This window comes from Natator depressus, chromosome 2 (genome assembly GCF_965152275.1).
Source record: "Natator depressus isolate rNatDep1 chromosome 2, rNatDep2.hap1, whole genome shotgun sequence".
Lineage (NCBI taxonomy): Eukaryota > Metazoa > Chordata > Testudines > Cheloniidae > Natator > Natator depressus.
In genome coordinates this window covers 247,194,516-247,217,085 of record NC_134235.1, presented here as the reverse complement: position 1 = coordinate 247,217,085, position 22,570 = coordinate 247,194,516, and the positions used below count along the sequence as shown (strand labels likewise).

Below are 22,570 nucleotides of genomic sequence, written 5' to 3'. Positions count from 1 at the left end.
AAACATTTTTGTCAAGTGCAAGGTCTTTCTGGCTGATTCAGATAATTAATAGTGATTTAATTATCCAAATCTAGAATTTTTTTGTCAAAACACAAGCCTTGCCTGATTTGAAATTAGAATGTTCTAAGTGTAAGGCAGACACTAGGTCTTCTAGGATAGAGAGTCTGGCTAAAAGCTAATGGGAATTGGCAAACGTTAAACTATCTTCCTGAAAAAGCCTATATAATTTCACAAATGAAATAATTTTTTTATAGTTCTCAGTATATTTATACGTCTACGGCTACAGTTTTCAAATGGTAATTTTTTTCAGCTTATATTAAGATCAACACATCAGATGTGCCACAAGCCATGTAACTAGCACATGTATCAAAATAAGTCTTCATGCACAGGGTCAAATCCTCTACTCCTATAAACTCAGTTCCAGTTTACATAGTAGAGTGGTGCCACTTTATACTAGCAGGGAATTTGTTCCACAGTGTTGTTGTATATTTAAAGTAAAGTTTTAGGGCTAGATTCTGTACCATATAATTAAATGACAAAACACTTCAGCAGAGCCAGAGTGTTTGGCATAGTCATGGCAATATGTTAGATTCTCCATCAATGTTTGTCAAGCCAGTAATGGTAGAAGTGATTTGTTTCCAACTTGGCAGGAATTGCTACTATGATTGAACATTTGAATGAAAAGGGACTTCAATGTGTTTTGCTTTTCCAACATAGTTGTCATCAGATAATTTCAACTGTCAGACCAGTACTGGAATTGAAATGTTTGAACATAGAACATTTACTATAACAAACTTTTTCACATGTTTAAAACAAAATATTTTAATATTTTATTTCAATTACTAATAAAAATTCCTAAGAATTTTATTTTTAGCATGTTATATTTTGAATATAGTGAATGTTTTCATGTTATTCATTGTGTGTTTAATAATTTTGATTTTTCAAAGGCCTCTGTCTACACTAGGAGAAGACATCTGATAACATAGGGTTCTTTAATTTAGCAGACAAAGGCATAACAAGATCCGTTGGCTGGCAGTTGAAATTAGCAAAGTTAAACTCAAAATAAAATGCACATTTTTAAAAGTAAGAGTACTTAACTGTTGGAACAGATTACCAAATGATATGGCTAATTTCCATTACTTGGAGTCTTCTGAGTCAAGACTGCATGTCTTTTTAAAGAATATACAGATCAACCACAAGTTATTGGATTAGGTGCAGGAATCACTGGCTGAAATGCTATGGTCTGTGTTATGCAGGAGGTCAGACTAGATGATCATAATGGCCCCTTCTGTATTTAAAATCTATTAATCTATCAGCAAGAATTATAAGTGAGCTTCCACATGTTATGGAAACTCAGTGATCTGGCTTCCACGGCAGAGCCAGAGGAAAATGTAACTAAGGACTGGTCTACACTAGAAAATTAAGTCATCTTAACTACGTTTCTCAGGGATATGAAAAATTCACACCCATGAGTGGCGTAGTTAAACCGACCTAATCCCAAGTGTAGACAGCACTAGGGCGATGGAGGAATTCTTCTGTTGGCCAACCTACTGCCTCTTGGGGAGGTGGATTACCTTTGTTGATGGGAGAATCCTTCCTGTCAAAGTAGGTAGCGTCTACTCTGACCTGCTACAGTGGCACAGCTGCAGCAGTGCCATTGTAGCAGTTCAAATGTAGACAAGCCCCAAGGTCATCAAGTACTTTCAACAGCAAGCTACTCAAAAGGTGATTATTTTTAGATTAGTGTTTTCCTGTATCCCTTCTAATCCCCCACTCCCCACACCCTGGAATGGATCCTGATTCCCAAGAGTCCTAGAACCATCCTAGGGTTCTCAAATTTTTATATAAAGTGGACCATATTTTCATACAGAAATGATTTCATAGACACCTCTTCTCCCATTCGTCATCACATCACGGATCTGTGGCAACTTCAGCAAGTTCATGCATGGAAGAGTAACATTTGGAAAATATTCCATATTTTTTTTAGCTTTTCACGGAGTTTAGCAGCTGGAAACATGAAGAGAAAATCAGCACAATGTGAGCATAACCCACGTGTTTGTACTACTACAGTTGATATTGTTTTGTTTAAGTCTAAAGAGGGTAGAAAAGCAGTGGTGAGGAAATATGGATTTTTGTTGAATTCTCTTTGCTTCTGCACTTGTGGAGAACAAGGCAGTGTGCTTAGTTTGAAGGGCCCAGGAGTTTCTAGAGGTAGGGTGACCAGATAGAAAGTGCGAAAAATTGGCACGGGGTGGGGGGTAATAGGCACCTGTATAAGAAAAAGCCCTGAATATCGGGATTGTCCCTATAAAATTGGGACATCTGGTTACCCTATCTAGAGGAGGGGGTATGTGGTAGTTGCTGGTCATGCTCAATGTCTGTCTCTGAAGCTGTGCAGAGGGTTCCCATTAAGGGAAAAAAGTCTAGCAGGTTCCACACATACACCATCTAAGGGCTGGGTCAATTGACGCTCAGTGGGGGAAAGGTTATAAATAAGGGGAGGGGTTTTTTGCACATTTCATTTCTTTTAATGAGAATAAAAATCCAACTACAGGAAGCTCTAACCCAGCTTGCCCCACCCATCCGAGTGGCATGACATCCCCCCAGGGTCCTAGCCTCTCCAATCCATCTTCCCCTCCCTGCCATATTATACAAGACACATTTATATAAATATAGCCCCCACATACAGTCCAGCACTGGATGCCATGTCGCTGGGGGTGGAGAGGAGGCTGACATCCTTGGGAGGCCAAGTAGGGAGCAGGGGCTGTGTCCTGGCAGATAATGCCGCAGATGGGGAGGTAGCTCCAGCTGGTGCAGTTGGACACAGCCCTTTGGACTCAGTGTTTAGCAACATAGGACCGAGATCTGTTTGCTGTGAGAGCAGCATCCCAGAGCCTGTGCTATTTTGGATCCAGAGTGCACATTCCCTGTCTCACAGGAAGCTGAGGAGATGCCGACTATTGATACCAGGACTGGAATTGCTGCTAGCTATGAGGATCTTTGGGCTGCTTTTGCCGAGGAGATTGAGGAGTCTGGAGGGGAACTTTGGGGCTGCCATTCTTCTCTGGCTTTGAAGAATCCGAGTGACACACAGGCACTGCACTTTTGATGCCGCCCTGCAGAGACTGAGAAGTCATCTCTGTAAGAAGATTGGAGTGGAGGGGCAGAGGGTACTTACGTAACAGCAACAAAGTGAGGAAATCTGTGTGGGGAACACCAAGTGAATTAGTGGGTAATAGTTGTTTAAGAAAATTTTCAAATACTGGTTACAGGCAGAGGATTGTGTGTGTGTGTGAGAGAGAGAGAGAGAGAAAGAATCCTTAAGAAGTTCTTGTTTTTTCTCTCTCAGTGTTTACCTATGTGTTATACTTTCCTTTTAAAGTCCTGGAAAGACTGAGCTTTGGAATATGCTTTAGCAGAGAAGTAGGCTGAGGTACAGGAAAAAGTGGAGTGTGTTAGAGTTCTGCATAATGTGACCTCAGCACCCCGCAACCCATGGCAAGAGCAGATCACCAGCAAGTGCTTCATAGGCCACAATGTGAGAACCTCAATCCTAATCTGCTTTTGTGGGAGTTATCTGTTATTTACTAACTTGAATCAGATCTGAACTGCAGTCACCTCCATTCCAATCTCAAAAGCTGTGCACAAAGTGCCTTTTCAACCTTCCTTGTACCCTCTCCTGCAAACCAAAACTGATGTGAGGGCAAAGGTTTATATTTCAAACAGGTGCGAAGTAAGAGATGTGGGTGAAGTCTCTCAAACAATTTCAGACCACATCTAGCAATGCCTGTGTTGTCTAAAACCCAGAAATCAAAGTACAGGTATGTACATTTAGTGGTTGAATAGAGTGGATAAGCGAAACGGAAAGGCTTTCAGGTTCCCCACAGATTTTCAAAAAGAACTTTGAAGAATGAGAAATACGCTGTCCAGTTACTCCCTTAAGGAAGTACTTCCTCAAACAGACCATCAGTGTTAACATCAGTAACCCTTTTCTAGTGCAGTAACTTTTCAGCTCTTATACAGTACATTTTCGTAGTATTTTAGCTAGCTAAGTAATGCCTCTCATTGACTGAAATAGCTCCTGTGTTTTATGGGAAGCACATTTTAATAAAGCTAGAATGATGAGAAATGAAGGGAGAGGCTAAAAAAAACGGAAACAGTTGGAGAATGAGAGGAAGGAGCCATTGAATGCTAACAATATTGCAGCTAATATGCCTATAACTTGGTGTGATAGGATACAATAAGATAAAATAATCAACATTCAGAAGATGTCTTTCTAAGACATATTGCCATTAAAAATTCAAAATTTTTGACATAGTGGTATCTGGGTTAACACAGGTTTTTTTATATTCTAACTATGAGGGATAGCCCACTATGCAGTAGCTGCTGGCAAATGTTGACTTCTTAATAGCAACCACTGTACAATCAGTTCTAGTATTCTCAAGGCAGCAGGGAGTCCCAGATGTCAATGAAATACTTTTTATTTAACAGTTACATCAACATGGGGGGGAGGGATAGCTCAGTGGTTTGAGCATTGGCCTGCTAAACCCAGGGTTGTGAGTTCAGTCCTTGAGGGGGCCATTTAGGGATCTGGGGCAAAAATTGGGGATTGGTCCTGCTTTGAGCAGGGGGTTGGACTAGATGACCTCCTGAGGTCCCTTCCAACCTTGATATTTGATTCTATGATTCTATGAACATAATGGATTAAACCAGATTAACTGTCTGATTCAGAAAACATTTAAACCTAGTCTCTCTGCATGTCTCCTTCTATTCTACACCTTACATCTGAACTTCCTGTTACAAGTTCTTCTTGCCCTCTAATTTCCTGTTAGATACATGTGGCTTCCACAAGATGGCACTGTACCACATCAGCCAATACTGTGAAGAGTTTATCCAGTCCTGGTCAGAAGCACAATAATGTAGCAGCTGCATGCAAATCATCACTAAACATGATAATCCACTTGTGAGCCCCAGCTAAAAAGATCTCCAGAATTCCAAAGTCCTTCAGGTCATCTGAGTTTTCACTTTCAGTGGTAGTTGAATTGGAGCTCAGTCAGTGGAACCTCTGTCCCCTTTTCACATGAGGAACAATGCTATCTGTCTTTCTCTCCTTTTATATGAAATCTTAAAGCATTGAAATGAAAGATGTGAGGTGCTGCTCTTCATTTAGATACTTATGTGCTTTGCTGAATAGGGGTAGACTTAAGCCTCTGCGTAAGGTCTTTACAGTACTGGGCCCTTAGTTAGTTGATGCTCTGCTTCATACTGCCTGGTTATTCATGACTTAATATCTCTCTGCATAATGGTATTTTTTCCTCTTTGTTGCTGTCTGGTAAGGTACAGAAATAGGTCCCAGTGAGGCCTTTTATTATACATTTTTAGATATGGGTCTATGCTGCAAGATTTTGGCCCAAATCCTAAACTCTCAAAGATTAGGGGTATTTGGATCTAGGATTGTTTTGTGTTTTGATATGGCCTGTTACAAACATAGGGGCAAGCTGAAAAATTCAGAACTGGATTAGGTCTTTGATTCTAAAACATTCCAAATGGTGAGGGTGTTCCAATCCATGGTTTTGGCTTGGGTACAGTTCTAATACATACCCAATTGATTTTACAGATGTAATGGCTTTCATTGTTAGACTCTAGCACTCTGTTTAGTCAATCACTTCCAATGCAGTAGAACCTCGGAGTTTCGAACACCTCGGGAATGGAGGCTGTTTGTAACTCTGAAATGTTCATTACTGAACACAACTGAACGTTGACTTTATACAGCTTTGAAACTTTACTATGCAGAACAAAAATGGTGCTTTCCCTTTATTTTTTTAGTAGCTCATGTTTAACATAGTACTGTACTGGCTTTTTCTTTTTGTCTCTGCTGCTGCCTGATTGCGTATGTCCGGTTCCAAATGAGGTGTGTGGTTCACTGGTCTGTTCATAACTCAGATGTTCAGAAGTCTGAGGTTCTACTCTACTGTTATTTGACTTCATGCCTCTAATACATTGTGATCCCTTATCAAAACTCTGGATTTTTTTATGTATCAGTCTTGCTATCTACTAGCCAGTTCCTAAGGGATCTCACCACGCTCTGCAATGGGGCCTCTGCAACTTGCAAATTAATTGGCTAAGTTTAGGTCACTGTTAAGTATTTTCTATAGCTCTGTTAATCCTATCAATGTTTGTGTTATACGTCAATTTGCAGGAAATGGAAGTTCTACTTGTTTTTCTGTGATGAATAAGCAATTTTGTTTTCCTCTGAAAAATATGTGAGAATATTGTGGTATAGTTCCCCTAGGATACCAATCCCACATCCATTGCAATCAATGACAAAACTCTCCTTGACTTCAACAGAAGTAGGTTGGGGTTGTAGATGAGTAGTCTGAGAACCATTTTAGCCAAGCCATGCTACAAATTGACCCACATTGGTGAGGGAAAGGATGCTAGTTACAATAGTGTACATATACGTGGTTGTAGCAGCTACTAGCTATCCATTGTGGCCAGGGTCCAATACTAATGCCCTGATCAAGGTCTCCATTATTTCCTTGCAGGGTAGATTGATTTAAATCACCAACTGGAAAATCTTGATTTAAATCACCAACTTCTAAAGAAAGGTGCATTGTCATTGGTTGTTGTAACCATTAAAACATGTAAAGGCTCTATTTAGTTGTAAATCAACACTAGATTTGGTACATCTTTTTGCTACTTGGCAGGGTACACTATAACTGTATACATTTATTTAAACAATCATAATGCATAATATTTTCAGGTTCTTATTATTTGTACATTTTAGTATGTGAGAAAATGTTGAGTGATATATTGCTTATTTACTAGATAATTTAACTTTTTGCTCATGATTTGTGTCTAGCTGCATTAGGATGGTAACTGGAATTTAATGAAACACAATACAGCATATTCAATTCATTTTTATTAAACAAAACAATCTTAAATGTTTAGGACACATAAACCTCTAATCATAATGTTTCATATTTACAATTAAATTACAATAAGGTTAGGCCTTAACATATTTTGTATTAAATTAAGATTTCATTTTAAACAGGTTTATTTTTAAAGAAAAACTTGTAATAAATAACAAAATAAAATGGATTTCCTCCCCCCAAAAGTATTATTGGTGTTTTATCCACCCTGCCATGCAGTATTACTCCCAACATCTGACATCTGCGTGTTGTATTATTGATCACAATTCTCCCTAATATGGTAAACTGATTGTAAGGCAGATTCTACTGATAACCTGAAGCAGGCAAGCTCTTCATGCTGCTTCCCCCTCCCTCCCAACAGTATATTTCTGTTGTCAAAATACGATCATGGTCCCCTTTGTCAAAGTGAGAGCTGGCCCTCTAGGGGGTTGGGGCTCAACAGCTGCACCCTGGCATGTTCAGACAACCTTCCCAGATGAAAGGGATAAGACTTAGAGGTCATGGGGTAGAACACTGTGACTCAGAGCCAAGCCTGCTGGCATATAAAGGGCAGGCTGAATTCAGGGAAGGGAGAGGAGAACCTTCAGCCTCTCCTTGACTGCTAGGCAGAGAGCTTAGGGAGTGCAGCCCTGCAGGGAGCAGGCTAGAAGCAAGTTTTCTGGAGGAAAGACTCAGCAGAAGGGAGCAGAAAGACTCTCCTTAACTTGCAAGCAGAGAGCCTGTGGAGTGAGACCTGCAGGTAATAGGCACTGCAGCAGACCCTTGGGCAAGGGAAAAGGACATCGTTTATACGTGACACTTACATTAAACTGTTTTATTTGGGAGAAAATAAAGGGTTATCTTTAAGAATGGGACTGAAATCCTGATGCTTTTGGGATTGTTTTTTAAATACACTGGCTGGTGAGTTGGTCCACTGGATTGCACCCTCAGCAAGTTTGCAGATGACACTAAACTGGGAGGAGAGGTAGAGATATGCTGGAGGGTAGGGATAGGATACAGAGGGACCTAGACAAATTGGAGGATTGGGCCAAAAGAAATCTGATGAAGTTCAACAAGGACAAGTGCAGAGTCCTGCACTTAGGACGGAAGAATCCAATGCACAGCTACAGACTAGGGACCGAATGGCTAGGCAGCAGTTCTGCAGAAAAGGACCTAGGGGTTACAGTGGACAAGAAGCTGTATATGAGTCAACAGTGTGCCCTTGTTGCCAAGAAGGCCAATGGCATTTTGGGGTGTATAAGTAGGGGCATTGCCAGCAGATCGAGGGACGTGATCGTTCCCCTCTATTCGACACTGGTGAGGCCTCATCTGGAGTACTGTGTCCAGTTTTGGGCTCCACACTACAAGAAGGATGTGGAAAAATTGGAAAGAGTCCAACGGAGGGCAACAAAAATGATTAGGGGACTGGAACACATGAGTTATGAGGAGAGGCTGAGGGAACTGGAGATGTTTAGTCTACGGAAGAGAAGAATGAGGGGGGATTTGATAGCTGCTTTCAACTACCTGAAAGGGGGTTCCAAAGAGGATGGCTCTAGACTGTTCTCAGTGGTAGCAGATGACAGAACAAGGAGTAATGGTCTCAAGTTGCAGTGGGGGAGATTTAGGTTGAATATTAGGAAAAACTTTTTCACTAGGAGGGTGGTGAAACACTGGAATGTGTTACCTAGGGAGGTGGTGGAATCTCCTTCCTTAGAAGTTTTTAAGGTCAGGCTTGACAAAGCCCTGGCTGGGATGATTTAATTGGGGATCGGTCCTGCTTTGAGCAGGGGGTTGGACTAGATGACCTCCTGAGGTCCCTTCCAACCCTGATATTCTATGATTCTGTGATTCTTATATCCTTAATATATATTTTAAAAAAAGCTCAACAAATGAGAGTCTCTGCTATGCAAACAGTAAATATTCTGTTTGAAATTAAGTCTTGAAATTAGTATTTGTGATCTCTGTTGCTTTCCAGCCTCAACTGTATTCAGTGGGTTTATATTTGATAAAACAAGTTCCTCCATCCCTGTTCATCACAGGTTTGAACAGAATATTTGTGAACAGGATATAGTTCTTGTGATCTCTGTTGCTTTCCAGATAGAGTCCTCCCCATCATAGTGAAACCCACGCTGCACTGAATATTTATGGTACAAGTGAGAAAAGTACTGTTCCTCAAACTAATCCATAAAAACAACAACATACAGGGTGCTATATTTGTTACCATGATAGTAGCTGAAGTTTGGAGAAATAGTCTTGTTCGGGTTTATATATAAATCCTTCTGAGTGTAGGATTCTCCCATTGATAAATGGACACAAATCTGACATCAGGAATCATAACATTCAAAAACTGGTAGGAGAACACTTCAACCTCTCTGGCCACTCAGTAAAAGACTTAAGGGTGGCAATTTTGCAACAGAAAAGCTTCAAAAACAGACTCCAAGGAGAAACTGCTGAGCTTGAATTAATATGCAAACTAGATACCATTAACTTGGGTTTGAAAAGAGACTGGGAGTGGCTGGGTCATTACACATATTGACCCATGTTAAGTATCCTCACACCTTCTTGTCAGCTTGTCTAAATGGGCCACCTTGATTATCACTACAAAAGTTTTTTTTCTCCTGCTGATAAGAGCTCATCTTAATTAATTAGCCTCTTGCAGTTTGTATGGCAACTTCCACCTTCTCTGTATGTGTGTGTTTGTATATATATCTCTCTCTATATATATATCTTCTTACTATATGTTCCATTCTATGTATCCGATGAAGTGAGCTATAGCCCATGAAAGCTTATGCTCTAATAAATTTGTTAGTCGCTAAGGTGCCACAAGTACTCCTGTTCTTTTTGTGGATAGAGACTAACACGGTTGCTACCCTGAAACCTCCCATTGAGAAGTATCTTTGCCTGTAATGGGTAGATCTTCCAAAGTGCTCAGCAGCCAGTGGCTCCCTTTGAAATCTGGCCATTATGGCCTGATTCTAATAACGCTTTCACTTATGTAAAGAAGGAGTAAGTCCACTGAAGTATATAGTTAACACCAGTGAAAGTGAAATTGCAATGGGCTCCCACACTCAAGGAACAATAAGAGTCATATGTGTTCTGAAAGCTTACCTCTGACCCTATATAATGGTTTATATAGCATTGGACTTAACTGTGTAGTTGGGAAGTGCCAAAAGGTGCTATGATGAAGGCATTTTTTGTGCACACATTTTAACTTTCTTTGTGGAAGTCCTCTGGCTCCCACCATTTGGGCCTAAACCCAAAACAGTCACTGCTGCCAACGGCCACTGTAGCAAATATTCTACCCTTATAAATCAAGACTTCCTGGACAATCCTTCCAATCTATTACAAGTGTGTAATAACAAAATAGACTTAACAAAATTGGAAGTGAAAAATAGGCCAGTTTCATGCAGCTCCTAGCTACCTACCTTGTCATGCCTGAGTCATGAAAGTCAATTCCTGCGCCAATAGAGCTAAGTATCACGTGGAGCTATATAAAATTTGCCTTACAATGACATTTGAATAGATCGATGCATGACAGATATCCTCAGCCAGTGTCAGGAAAGGCAGTAGCCTGAATCTTGGCAACGTCTTGGAACATGATGGATACACCTGAAGGCATAAGAAAGTGTTCATCGGTAAAGAATATTTCAAAATCTCTTGGAAGATAATACAGGTGGCTATCTCTCATGTCAAGAGTTTTATCTACCTCTTCAAATTCACTAAGTAGCCTCCTGGCTCTGTGTAAGGCACTATGATGGCCAATTAAAAAAAAATGATCATGCCTTTCTGTGGGGGAAGCAGACAGTGTTTTGCATCCTATGGGTCATAAACCTTTGGTGGCAGGCTGTTGACTTAGTTCTGAAACCATCCTACCCAACCTGGGGGTGGGGGGGTGGGGAGGAAGTCATGGAGCAGAACTTGCCACAAAGACAAGAATTTCAGTTTTGTAAAGGATTTTTTTCTTTTCCCAATGTACCCACTCCCATTTTTTTGTACAGCATTGGAAAACATATATACTGTAATTATATTGGCGCATGCGTAGGGTCTGTTGCCACATCACTTGGAGTTGATAACTGTGATGGGAGTAGGATCCATGGCCAATGTGGAAAAGCAATAGTGCAGTAATCCTAGCCAAATGGACCAGGAGTGTCTGTGCTGAAGGCAGTGGGGGAGAAACCTGAATGGTATCAGAAGTGAAACCAAGCATTTTGCCAGCAATCTTCAAACTAGACTCTTTTAATCAAAGCAATTGCTACACCAATGCCAAAGACACATAAATTAGACTTTAAATAAGAGTAAGCAGACAAAACCAATACACTGCATTATGAGAGATTGGGGGCGGGGGGAAGACTGCTGCCAGAGTTTGTAAGTGATTCTGTTGGTATATAAAATCATTCAGGAGGCAAATGGGAACTACCTACTATGAAGCGTGTATCAAATACTCTGTCTTCATACATAATTAAAAGATCTGAAGATAAAGCACTCAGATGCAATAGGCAAAGCCTGATAAAAATAAAAAATGAATTAAAGAAAGCAGAGGGCAAGATTTTGGGGAGCACAGAGAAGACCTTCCAGTCAAGATAAACAACATACATTAGCTGTAAGCACTACCACGTAAAGGCAACTGAACAGACAAAATCAACAAAGCAGGAGTGAGATGTTTGTAAATCTTCCTAGATGAGCAGGGCAGACAGGCAGGGTTAGCTCTAGCACCATGTGCAATTCCCAACAATAAGAAACTGACCCAGGTGCCACCATGCTCTTCTTTTTGGAGGGTTATCCTCTAGAGCAGATAGGCTTCTGACAGCGTTACAGAATAATTTGATTTTTGCATGTGTCGGTTTCTCTGAGCACCCTGAAATGTGCGAATCCTAAATCATAGGAGCAAGGCTTCTATCAGAGCCTCTTTCAATCAACAGTTCATTTGGGTGGATAGGCACTTGTTAACTGGTTTGGTAGCTGAAAGAAACAAAGTAGTTTGTAACCCACATTAGGAGATTGTGGGTCTGTCTCTCCCTGTCCTGGCTGGGCCACATAAGAAGTTAATGTGTTTGCTACAGCTGCCAGTTAGGAGCCTTGGTTTTTGAGCTTGTGCTTTTAATGGTAAAGAGCCAGACTACAAACCTTTTTACAAAGTGAGCTACAAACAGAGGTTAAAGCAAAGGGGAAATATAGAGACATGCAGCTCCTCTTCCTCTGTTAAAAGAAGGAGCTTTGCCTCCTGTGCTTGGCTTGAATAGCAATATTCCCCCCTCCTCCTTGGCTTCCTCCCTTCCGGTTTCAATCTTCTTTAACCACTGGACACAATTCTCTCTCTTTTTTCAGGCCTTTTCCTTCCCCTTTGATTTCATACATTCTGTTATTCCTGAAGTCAGTATTCATCTGTCAGCACCAGAAGGAGCAGCAGAGTCCTGAAAAGTGAAATTGATGGGATCCTACTTGGTTCCATTTTACTCCTCCTAGGCAGACTACTTCCCTGAGTAGTCGTATCAGTTTCATTTTCCTGCTGTTCCTAACGGCCTCTGAGCAAATTACACAAGTAGGAGGGAGGGAGGGAGAGCAGGAGCTGTTCTTCAACAGGGAATTTTTAAAATGTTAGGTAGTCCAAGAATGTGTAGATCCTGATCCAAATCCAACCCTATGGTTAGGGGTGTGGTTGGTAAAGGGAGAGCTGATACATGTTTCAGAAGCAGGACACTGTACCTTTAAAAAGTGTGACCTATTGTCATCCCTTAAAAGTAACATTTGGGCAGGTCAGCCAGTGAGCACTTAGCTTGAATCTGGCGCCCTCCTCTGGTCTAGTGAGGAGCAGAAACGGCTAGGTCCGGCTTTCTATCCATTGGAGACAGTAGTGATAGCATGAGGCCCCTGGCCACGCTAAAGAGGAAAAGGAAGGGGGCGGGGCATCAATGAAAAGGTGGGGCGAGACTGGTCGGTGGACCAAGGAGTAACAGCAAGAGAATGGTGCATGTTTGGCTTTATGAAATATAGACAGTATCTGCCCCTCTCTGTGCATTTCCCAAATTGCATCCTCTCTCTCTAAATGCCACTCCTGCTGCCTACATAAGGGTTAAACCTCACACAATATATTGCTCCTGAGCCTTGGCATTTTTGGAAAGCCTTTTAGATGATCATCCCAACATTTCTCTGATGCGGCGTTAAGCAGCCTCCGGGTTTATGCTAATAGGATTGTATTGAATTTTCTGCTGTTGTATATCATCCGAATTGCCTGTTTTCAATAGCATTGAAAAAGACATGATGGGGTTTGTTTTATTTTATTAATAAAGGAGGCATCAACACGTAACACCCCAATACACCTTTAGGAGTCATCGCCCCTCTCTACCAGCGATTCCTTTGCCTTGCCACAAGCACCTGGGGGAGAAAACTGCAGCAGGAGGGTCATAGCATTAGAGTGACTGGACTGTAAATGAATCCTGCCTCTCTGCGTGTGTCAGCCCAAGAACAAAGTGGGGTTTTGAATGCCTGGGGTCGCCGCGGGAGGAAGGGTAGGAGAGAGAAGTGGGTGCACGCAGGCAGGCACCAGCGGGCTGAATGAAGGACAGGGGGTTTGGGCAGAAGCGCAGCAGCCAGAGGGGCTCGGAGGGGTGAGGTTAGAGGAGATAGGGCGACCCCAGAGGGCGGCTGGGCTGGGTGCGTGGAGGCCACGCAGCAGCCCCCGGGGCGGCGGGCTCCCTGCCGGGGGACGAGCTGGGGACGCAGCGGCCGGCGGGATGCGGCTGCCGCCCGAGGAGCGGGAGCCTCGGGGGAGGGCTGGGGACGTAGCCGCGGCTGGGTCGGGCGGGGCGGGGCAGGGCAGAGCGGAGTCTAGGCAGGCAGGCGGGGTGCAGCGGGGCAGGCTAAAGGCGCGTCACCATGGCAACGCACCGTGCGTGCCCCCCCCCCCACCGGTAAGGCCAGGATTTACAGCCCCACCCTGTGGGCAGCCACTGGGCGGGTCCACTTCCTGCCTAGCCGCGGCCGGGGAAGAGTTAACGCCGGGGAGGGGCGGGTCCGGCTCCGGCTCCCGGGCCAGACGGCGCGGTTCCTGTTTGTGCTGAAGCCGTGCGCGGCCCCCGGGAGAGGGGCGGGGGTGGGAGGGGGGATGCGCCGCCCTGTAGCTGGGTCTGAATGTGCTGGACCTCCATGCAAGTGGCGCTTCCTCTCGTCCCTGGTGTGAGCAGCAGCAGCCTGCCCGCGGACCTGCCTTCCCACCCCCCGCTCCCGGCACCGAGTGTCATTCAGCTCCCGCTCCTCAGACCCATCCCACAGGCTACTCGCAATAGCTGCCTGCTGCGTGCGTGAGTGTGAGTGCGAGTGAGTGAGTGAGTGTGCGGGGATGGGGCTGGCGCGTGTCTCTGTTTACCCGGGAGCTCTCGCCGGGCAGGAGCTGAAGCTGCTGGGTGTTGACTGAGGATCCCTTCCCCCGCAGAACGTGGCTTGGTTTTTCCTTTGCCAAAGGGGAGCAATTATCACTAATCTGCTCCAGAGGTGGAAAGACACCCCCCGCCCCCTCCGCCCCACCAAAGAGCCGCCGCAAGGGCAAGCCGGCTCTTCGCTGAAGTGCTGGGGCCGCTGGATTAAGTAACTCCCGGGGAGCCGCACTCACTCACGCACGCTCCCGCACGCAGAGCGAACATGAAGGAAAAGCCAATGATAAAAACCGCTAAAATGCAAGGAAACATGATGGTAAGTGGCTGCTGCTGCCGCCTCCAACGACTGTAAGTAATTGTGGGGCTCGTTCCTCGGGCTTGCAACTAGGCTCATCCCCCCCCCCCTTTAGTGGAAGCATGTGGGGTGCCCCTGGCCGGCACTTCAGCCCCCCCCCCCCCACTTTCGTTTTGCTTGGAGATCCCTCCTCTCAGCCTCGGTTGATGGTGAATCGTGGCTGTGAAGTGCCCCTTTCCTAGCAGGGTTTCGCTTAGGCAGAGGCTCCCCGTGTGCCAGGGTCCTTTCTCCTGCCCCTGCTAGGCACTGTGCCAGGGAGAGGGGGATTTGAACCTGTGGGTTTGGAGGGAGCCCCCTTGTGCCCCCCCAACGCAAGCGACTGCTCTGCTGTCTCTGCACTCTGCTGGGAGCTGCTGCTGCCCGGACTCGTGTGGCGAGAGAAGCGGGCACGGGCTGGCTGGGTGACGGCAAGAACCTCGCGCCCCAGGATTACAAAATGTCTGGAGAAGGGGGTGAGATGGTTTTGGGGGGAGCTGCCCAGCCGAAGTGGATCGCTGCACAGACAACTTTGATAACTTGAGGGCCGTAGTGGGGTTTTCCCTCTTCCCGGTCTGCCTCCTGCGTGACTATAGCAGTTGTCTTGATGTATGTGTTTGTTTCTCCGCACATCTGTCGTTCAGCCAACGGGGCTGGGGGGAAAACCCCCACCAAAGGCGGATGATCTCCCGGAGGAAGTGCCGGTTGCCATCTTGTGCTGCTAGAGAGATGTTTGTCTGTGTTGTCTGCTGTCTTGAGCCGCTTGAGGTGTTTGGGTTTTGCTTGGTTGGGGTAATTTCCCCCCGCCCGCCCGGCCTTTGCTTGCATGAGCTGATACTCTGCCGAACTGCAGGGATGCCATGGGTAGTGAAAGTGGATTGCAGCGGTGTCGTGGCGGTCTTTGTGCTGAGCAAGGGATGCCGTGAGACGTGATGTCTTTATAGAGGACTTGGCTTCCAAAAACAACTTATTGTAAATAACCCTGAAGCCTTTTAAAGACACCTGTTGACGATTAAAAACACAAATGCAAACATGTGAGATTTGTATTCCGCGTGCCCGCCTCTTAGGGAAATGCTCCCATTTAATGTAACGGGGGCAGCACGCGTTTCCCCCCATCCTGAGACGTGTAAGAAATGGCCAAGGTGTTCTAAATTCCGTGGTAAAATCACTCATTTTTTATACTACCAGGACAATCATGTTGCTTTTTCTAGCATTAGTTTTAACAGGAGGTGCCGTGCGATGTGACCTGTGAATTCAAGTAAGGGAGCTGAACAGGAACTTCTGCAAACATTTCCCCCCTGGAATATTACCTTAAATGTGATTGCAACGTATTTTTTTTATTATGCCTGTAAAAATACTTGGTGCTGGGGTTCTCTACCATGCGGGAATCTGCTTTTTTTTCTTAAACTGCTGTTGTAAAGGTCATTATAGTCCTTGACTAGAGTGATATCCACCACTAAAAGAATAATTCACCGCATGAGGTGATGCTGTCTATTAAGGGACAGTGTTAACCTAATTTACATATACAACATCACAGAATTAATAAAAACCTATAAGATATTATCCTTTGGGCTCTACAGTCAAGAAATAATTGGAGGAAGGGATCCCATTACTATTACTTATTCAAACGGCTGTATCTTCTGGTGTTATTTCTCTGTGTGACAAAAATGGATCCATCTAAGCACTTCTGTGCTAATGCATGCGAGACTAGAGTGCCTGATTTAAAAACAAAATAACATTGTAGGAGCTGTCTGCCCAATCAGAGCCTGATGCGATAAGACTCAATGGAGGTTTGGCCACTGACTTCAGGTTAGCAGGGTCTTGTTAAATCGCAGCCATAACATCTTATTGGCCACTCAACAGTCTGTCCCCCAACTCCAGTGCCAGTTTTTAATCTTGGTTTTGAAAAAATAATATTTTCAATCTGAATTGGAATGCATACTGAGAGATTTTAGGAGAGCATAACTGTTAAAGTGGCATGGGTGACGTAGATCCATAGTACTTAACTTTGGGGGTTTGTTTTACTTGTAGGAGAACTTGTTTCTGTTATAATTTGGCCACAAGGACCTATAATTTGGTTTGTGGCAATTGAGCGTGTAGCTAATATTTAAAGTGAGGGTTGACTTTTTTTTTAATTTGGTGGACTCAGAATATTTTATCCAGAAAATACTGAACAGCTTTTACCTTTCCTCAAAGTAACAATTACTGGATCCAATCCTGAAATCTAGGGCAAAACTCCCATTGACTTTAATGGAAATTCTAGCAACTTCAAACTGGTGCATTTCTTATCATGGCACACTTTTTAAAAAATATCATTTCGGTAAGTTTCATTTTACACATTTTTATTACTAGGAAAAAATGTAATCTTTGGTCATTCATATTAAAGCCTGATATTTTAAGTGTCCTTGCTAGATAATGCACATGGCAATATACTTTAAAAAAAAAAATCCTGCATGTAGTGTGCATGCCTGTATGTGTTGTCTGAAGTAACTCTGATTGTATTGCAGTATGTATTATCTTAATTACCTGGCAGAATTTGAAAGGTTACTGAAAATTCAAAGCTCGCTGTTTTTTTTTTTTTTTGACAGTTTCACTGTTGCTTTGGATCTTGACAAGAAACTAAGTACATATTGATTTTCTTCCTCTCTTTAAAAATCTCTCTTAAAATGAGATTTTTTTTTTTCTTAAAATGATGTGACAGTGTGTGAGAATCTTGGCCCATTGGCCTCTTACCTCACAATGCACCCTGAAGTGTGGTGATAGCTCATGGAGTCACTACATCTGGGGATGTCTTTTTTTTTTTTTAACTTTACTTAGACCAGCCAAAAGAAAAGTCATACTTGTGAGAGTAAGATACATTTTTGTATCCTTGTGGCAGTCTTTCACAATACGGTTTAAAAAAAAATTTACCTGGACAAGTGTCATTTTTATTTTACTGAATTGTTTCCTATCCATCATTTGAGCTGAGGGACTATCCTATGTGGAAACACAGTTCACAGCCTTGATAATGGAGCTTTTCTTATTTTCATGGGAATGCTTTGGCAAGTGGTCAATTGTTTCCTTTTATAAACTAGGTCATATTCCATGAGCTTGTCAGGATGTTTTTCAAACTATTGTGTGGTAACAGAACTTGAATGATATTGGGCAAACTCTTTGCTCCTGTCGTTATATACAAGTATTACTTAATTTTAGTTAGAACTTTATTCCCTTCGGTTCCCCATCAATCTGAGCCAAGTCTGGCAAATGAATACTATTCCCTCAAGTAAGCATGTTTTATAAATCTATAGCTCCCTGGCTTTGCAGTGGCTGTCACCTCACACATGCCAATTTTCTTATATATTTGCAACAAAAATGATAGATGACTGTTTATTTTAGAAAAGGATCTCCAAAGTAGTGAGACCTACAGGACCAAAGTCTGCCCCCGCTTACACCAGTGAAAACCCAGTGGGCCAAATTCATGGCAGGCATAATTGCACTGAAGTCAGTGGAGTTGCACCCACATTTGCCAGTTGTGAACTTGGCACGTAGAGTTCAGTGAGAGAATGGCTTTAGTGAAGTTGTACATGAATAACGGAGGGCAGAACTGTATGTAAGGGAGAGTTTTATGACTGTTTTGTCCAAGCAATTTATTATTCAAAGGAACAGTGAGAGGAACATGCACATCAATAGAACCCGTTGTGTCTGTTAGCAACAGAGTGGTGCTGCTGTCCAGTTCTTGTTCTGAATTTCATCATCTGGCTACAGCAGAGGTCAGCAACCTTTCAGAAGTGGTGTGCCGAGTCTTCATTTATTCAATTTAATTTAAGGTTTCGCGTGCCAGTAATACATTTTAACGTTTTTTAGAAGGTCTCTCTCTATAAGTCTATATATTATATAACTAAACTGTTGTCGTATGTAAAGTAAACAAGGTTTTCAAAATGTTTAAGAAGCTTCATTTAAAATTAAATTAAAAAGCTGATCTTATGCCGCCGGCCCGCTCAGCCCGCTGCCAGCCTGGGGTTCCGCTCACCTATGCCGGCAGTAGGCTGAGCGGGGCCTGCGGCTGGGACCCTGGCTGGCAAGGGGCTGGCAGCCAGAACCCCGGGCTGACAGCCAGAACCCCAGACCGGCAGTGGGCTGAGCGGGGCCGGCGGCCGGGACGCTGGCTGCTGCCAGCCGGGGTCCCAGCCGCAGGCCCCACTCAGCCCGCTGCCAGTCTGAGATCCCTGCCCTGCCCACATAGATGGGTACCTACCTTCTTCCTGGTTCTAGCCCATTCTCTTCCTTTCTCTCTGCACTGAGCTGAGGGTGGGAGTGCACTGAGCACAGGGCTGGGGTGAAGGAGCAGGCTGGGGATTGGGGTGTAGGGTCTGGCCAGGAGCTAGAATAAGGGAGGGGGCTCAGGGTTGGGGCAGGAGGTTTGGGTGTGGAGTGTTTACCTGGGCAGCTCCCACTTGGTGCGAGGGGTGCAGGTGGGTTGGGGGGGGGTGCAGGAGCTCCCATTTGGTGCTCAGGGTCGGGGTGGGAATGTGGAGGGGTGCAGGAGTCAGGGCATGGGGTGTGGGGGGGCTGGGTATGTGTGGGGGGTGCAAGAGTCAGGGCAGAGGGCTGGGGGCATGTGAGGAGGGTGCAGGAGTCAGGGCATGGGGTGTGTGGGGGGGCTGGGGTCGTGGGGGGTGCTGGAGTCAGGGCTGGGGTCGTGGGGGGGTGCAGGGGTCAGGGCAGAGGGCTGTGTGGGGGGGTGCAGGGGGCTGGGAGCACCCCTATGACCCTAGTCCACACCCCCAGCCCTCTGCCCACAGCAGCTCACAGCAGGGGGCTGGAGGAGATATGCCCTGATTCCAGCCCCCTTCCCCAAGGCCCTGTCTGCACCTCTTCTCCGCCTCCTCCCCGGAGCAGCAGCGAGCATGCTGCAGCTCCGCTTCTGCCCCCCCTAGAAAGGGCCATCAGCTAATGGGCAGCAGAGAGGCAGAGGAGGAGGGGCAGGAACCCAGCACGATGGGGGAAGAGGCAGGGGGAGAGAGGAACTTGGCTGCCCTGCAGCAGCAGCCGGCAGGACCAAGCTTCTTCACCCTGCCCCGGTGCGGGGGGAGGATGGGGAAGAGTGGGCCGGGGCAGGCAGTATTTTTAATGGTGTGCTGCTACCTGCTGGGGTCCCGGCCTGGGTTTGGCAGCGGGCTGAGCGGGGCCGGCGGCTGGGACCCAGCAGGCAGCAGGGTGCCATTAAAAATCGACTCGCGTGCCATAGGTTGCCAACCTCTGGGCTACAGTATTGTCTGTATTTAGAAAGTATCTAGACAGATCTTAGGCTGCTGCATCACTTTTACATTTTACGATGATGAACACTGTGTATGTATATGCATGTATAGGGCTTTGTATATGTATTATGCTAATGCTTAGTTGGAGGGCTAAGGTGGTTAGGAGAGGAACATATGGAGCCTTTCACATCTTGGCTGAATTAAAATCCAGGCCACATTAGCTGTGGCCAAAAACTGTTGCTATTTAGAGGTGAATGTCAAATAGGATTAGTGGCAAGTGTTCATAACACAAGAACTCAGTTGGCATCCTTATTTAATGCCTCAGAGAGCCCAAGGATTGGACAGAGATAGAGATTGAGCTACACTCTCATCACCAGAGGACCATCCGTGTCATACTGGAGACATGTTGGTGCAACAAAATTGAGACACTTGATTTGCTACTGCCCTTTCTGCTGTTCAGTCTCTGGTCTTGTCAGTCTGGTGCCTGTCATGAGTAATATATTCATATTAAAACAATAAAAGACATCAATGCTCTGTTGTGATTTCCCTTATTCACCATATTTCATTCCTAGGTTTATTGCTTGGAGATATAAATCACATCAGGCTGAAACTTGCCATAATGGTTCTCAGCCAGAGTACAGTTGTCTTTGCACTGATTCAGTGTAATCAGCCCATGTGGCAACTGATATATCTGGAAATCCACACATTGAAGTACATTGTGAAATCTCACACTCTTGACTGTCCCTTCACCTTGGCTTCCTCTTCTCTGAGCCCCACATGTCCCATTTCTTTAGAGCATGCAATACTTTGATCGCACATGCAGTTAATTGTTTGTGTGCTATATGGATGACTGCTATCTTGGCTGACGCACCAACGATTGAAGCCGGGATCTCCGGTACTGAAAGCATGAGTCTCTACAGCTTGAGCGAAAGGGCCAGGCTCCATGTCTGGGAGCTGTAACAGACTCTCATCTGTGGATCAGACGTAGAGGGGAATATGTAACACACCCTGACGTGTGGATTACACTATGATGTTATGTGCCCCAGACTGTGCAGTGCCCTAGGAAGTGCCAAAATATTCAAATTGCTGGCACTGAGGCCTAGCAGAAAAGCCCCAAGACCTGCTGAGCCAGTTCTGTTGCCATCTTACAGGTAAGTGGAAATGAGCATCTTGACACACCTAAGGTGGGATGGGAGAGGAAATCTCCCTGAGGATCCACTCATGGAAATTACCCCACATCATTCCACAGGGGGACAGGTTCTGCTCCCCTGAAGAGGACATGAGACCTTAAATATCGGGATTGTCCCTATAAAATTGTGACATCTGGTCACCCTATATAGGGTCCTCACTGCTGTACTATATGAGGGTGGAGTGGAGTTAAAAGAACTGAATGAGCTGGCAGTTGCAGCATTTGCGGCTTTTTGGCCAGTGGGAGAAACCACTGCAGATGGCATGAGTTCAGCTGGATCTAAGTTACAACCAGAGCTTGTAAAACACTGAGGATTGCTGTTGTGTATGTCTGCAAGGCTTTGTACAGGAACTGCAGACCCAAAGCTTTCCCACTGCGGTACAGAGGATGTGTGGGGGTTTTTGTTTGGGTTTTTTTGTTTTTTTTTTTTTTCTCACCTAATGTAGATAAGGCCTCATGGATGATGTGGCCCACTGTTTTCAGGTTGTTTTTTTTTTCCAGGTGAAATCCTCTCAAACCTGTTAAAGAACAGGTGAATGTGAAAAGCTCCCTAGTGTGTGTTCAAATCTCCGTGAGTCTGTATTGTGAGAAGTAAGCAGTGTGTGTATTTTCAGTGTGCGAAGATGGTCTAGAAATGGAAAACATAAAGCTTACCTTCGGATGAAGTAAAATCATCTGCACTCATGGCTGCTGAATGCCCTGATGCAGCAGACTGCATATGTGATAAGCAAAGCGGTCAGCTCTAGTGTGAGAATCCCTTTTAGGTTGAGTTAGAATCATTTGCCTGGCACAACCTTCTGTCAGCTCAGGCATGCATACAGACAGTATGTAAGTTTATTGGGGATGAATTCTGGTAACCCATTAGAGGACCTAATTCTGAAATCATTATTCAGCCTTTATTCAGGCAAAACTTCCACGAAACTTAATTGGATTACTTCTCCCATTGAACTCAATTTACCTGAGTAACTGATTTCAGGATTGAATCTAGAGACAACCTCTGATATTACAGTAAGGATTTTTCATTATATTTTAAAGATCTGAAATGGTGAAATATACTGAATTTTACCAAAAGAGGGGAGGGCAAGGAAAGAAAATAAAAGAAAAACAGAGCAAGTCATTTAAAAACTCAGGCGGTTACAATTTCAGGCCCTGATCCTGCAATTGACTGAACAGTCACGTATATACTGGAGTGAATGTGGCCTCATTCTGCATGTTTTCTACCTGCAGAATCTCATCAGTCCCTCAGATTGCTCACAGGGTTTGCCAGACTCCAGGACCTTTGTTCAGCTGTGATTTTTATTGATGATGCAGATGTGTGCTAGAGATATGGCAATCAAGGATGATATCTAGCATGTTTTGTTTGGTTACCCTTTTGCACTGATGTTATTAAAAACACAGATGGAAAATGGAATTATAGTTAGGCATGTTTCCTCCACTATAAATACTGAATGTTTTTTCTATAATATATAACACAACCAGAACATCCCAGAAATGAGTTTATATTGCTTTTTTTCTTGTGTCTAATTATGAGG

At 44.3% G+C, this 22,570-nt stretch overlaps 1 protein-coding gene across 3 annotated transcripts in view; it reads left to right on the top strand.

Annotated features, from left to right (window-relative positions):
• DPP6 (dipeptidyl peptidase like 6) overlaps positions 1 to 22,570 on the top strand; it is a 783,294-nt gene that overhangs the window by 80,525 nt on the left and 680,199 nt on the right. Inside the window, exon 1 of one of the 3 annotated variants that reach the window (XM_074946293.1) lies at positions 14,117 to 14,597. The exons of 1 other annotated variant lie outside the window; for it this stretch is intronic. In XM_074946293.1, coding sequence (XP_074802394.1) covers positions 14,547 to 14,597 — 51 coding nt within the window. In that variant the 5' untranslated portion in view covers positions 14,117 to 14,546. Of the gene's footprint in view, positions 1 to 14,116; positions 14,598 to 22,570 lie in introns of those variants that run through there. One more of the 3 variants, XM_074946296.1, reaches the window with a different exon arrangement.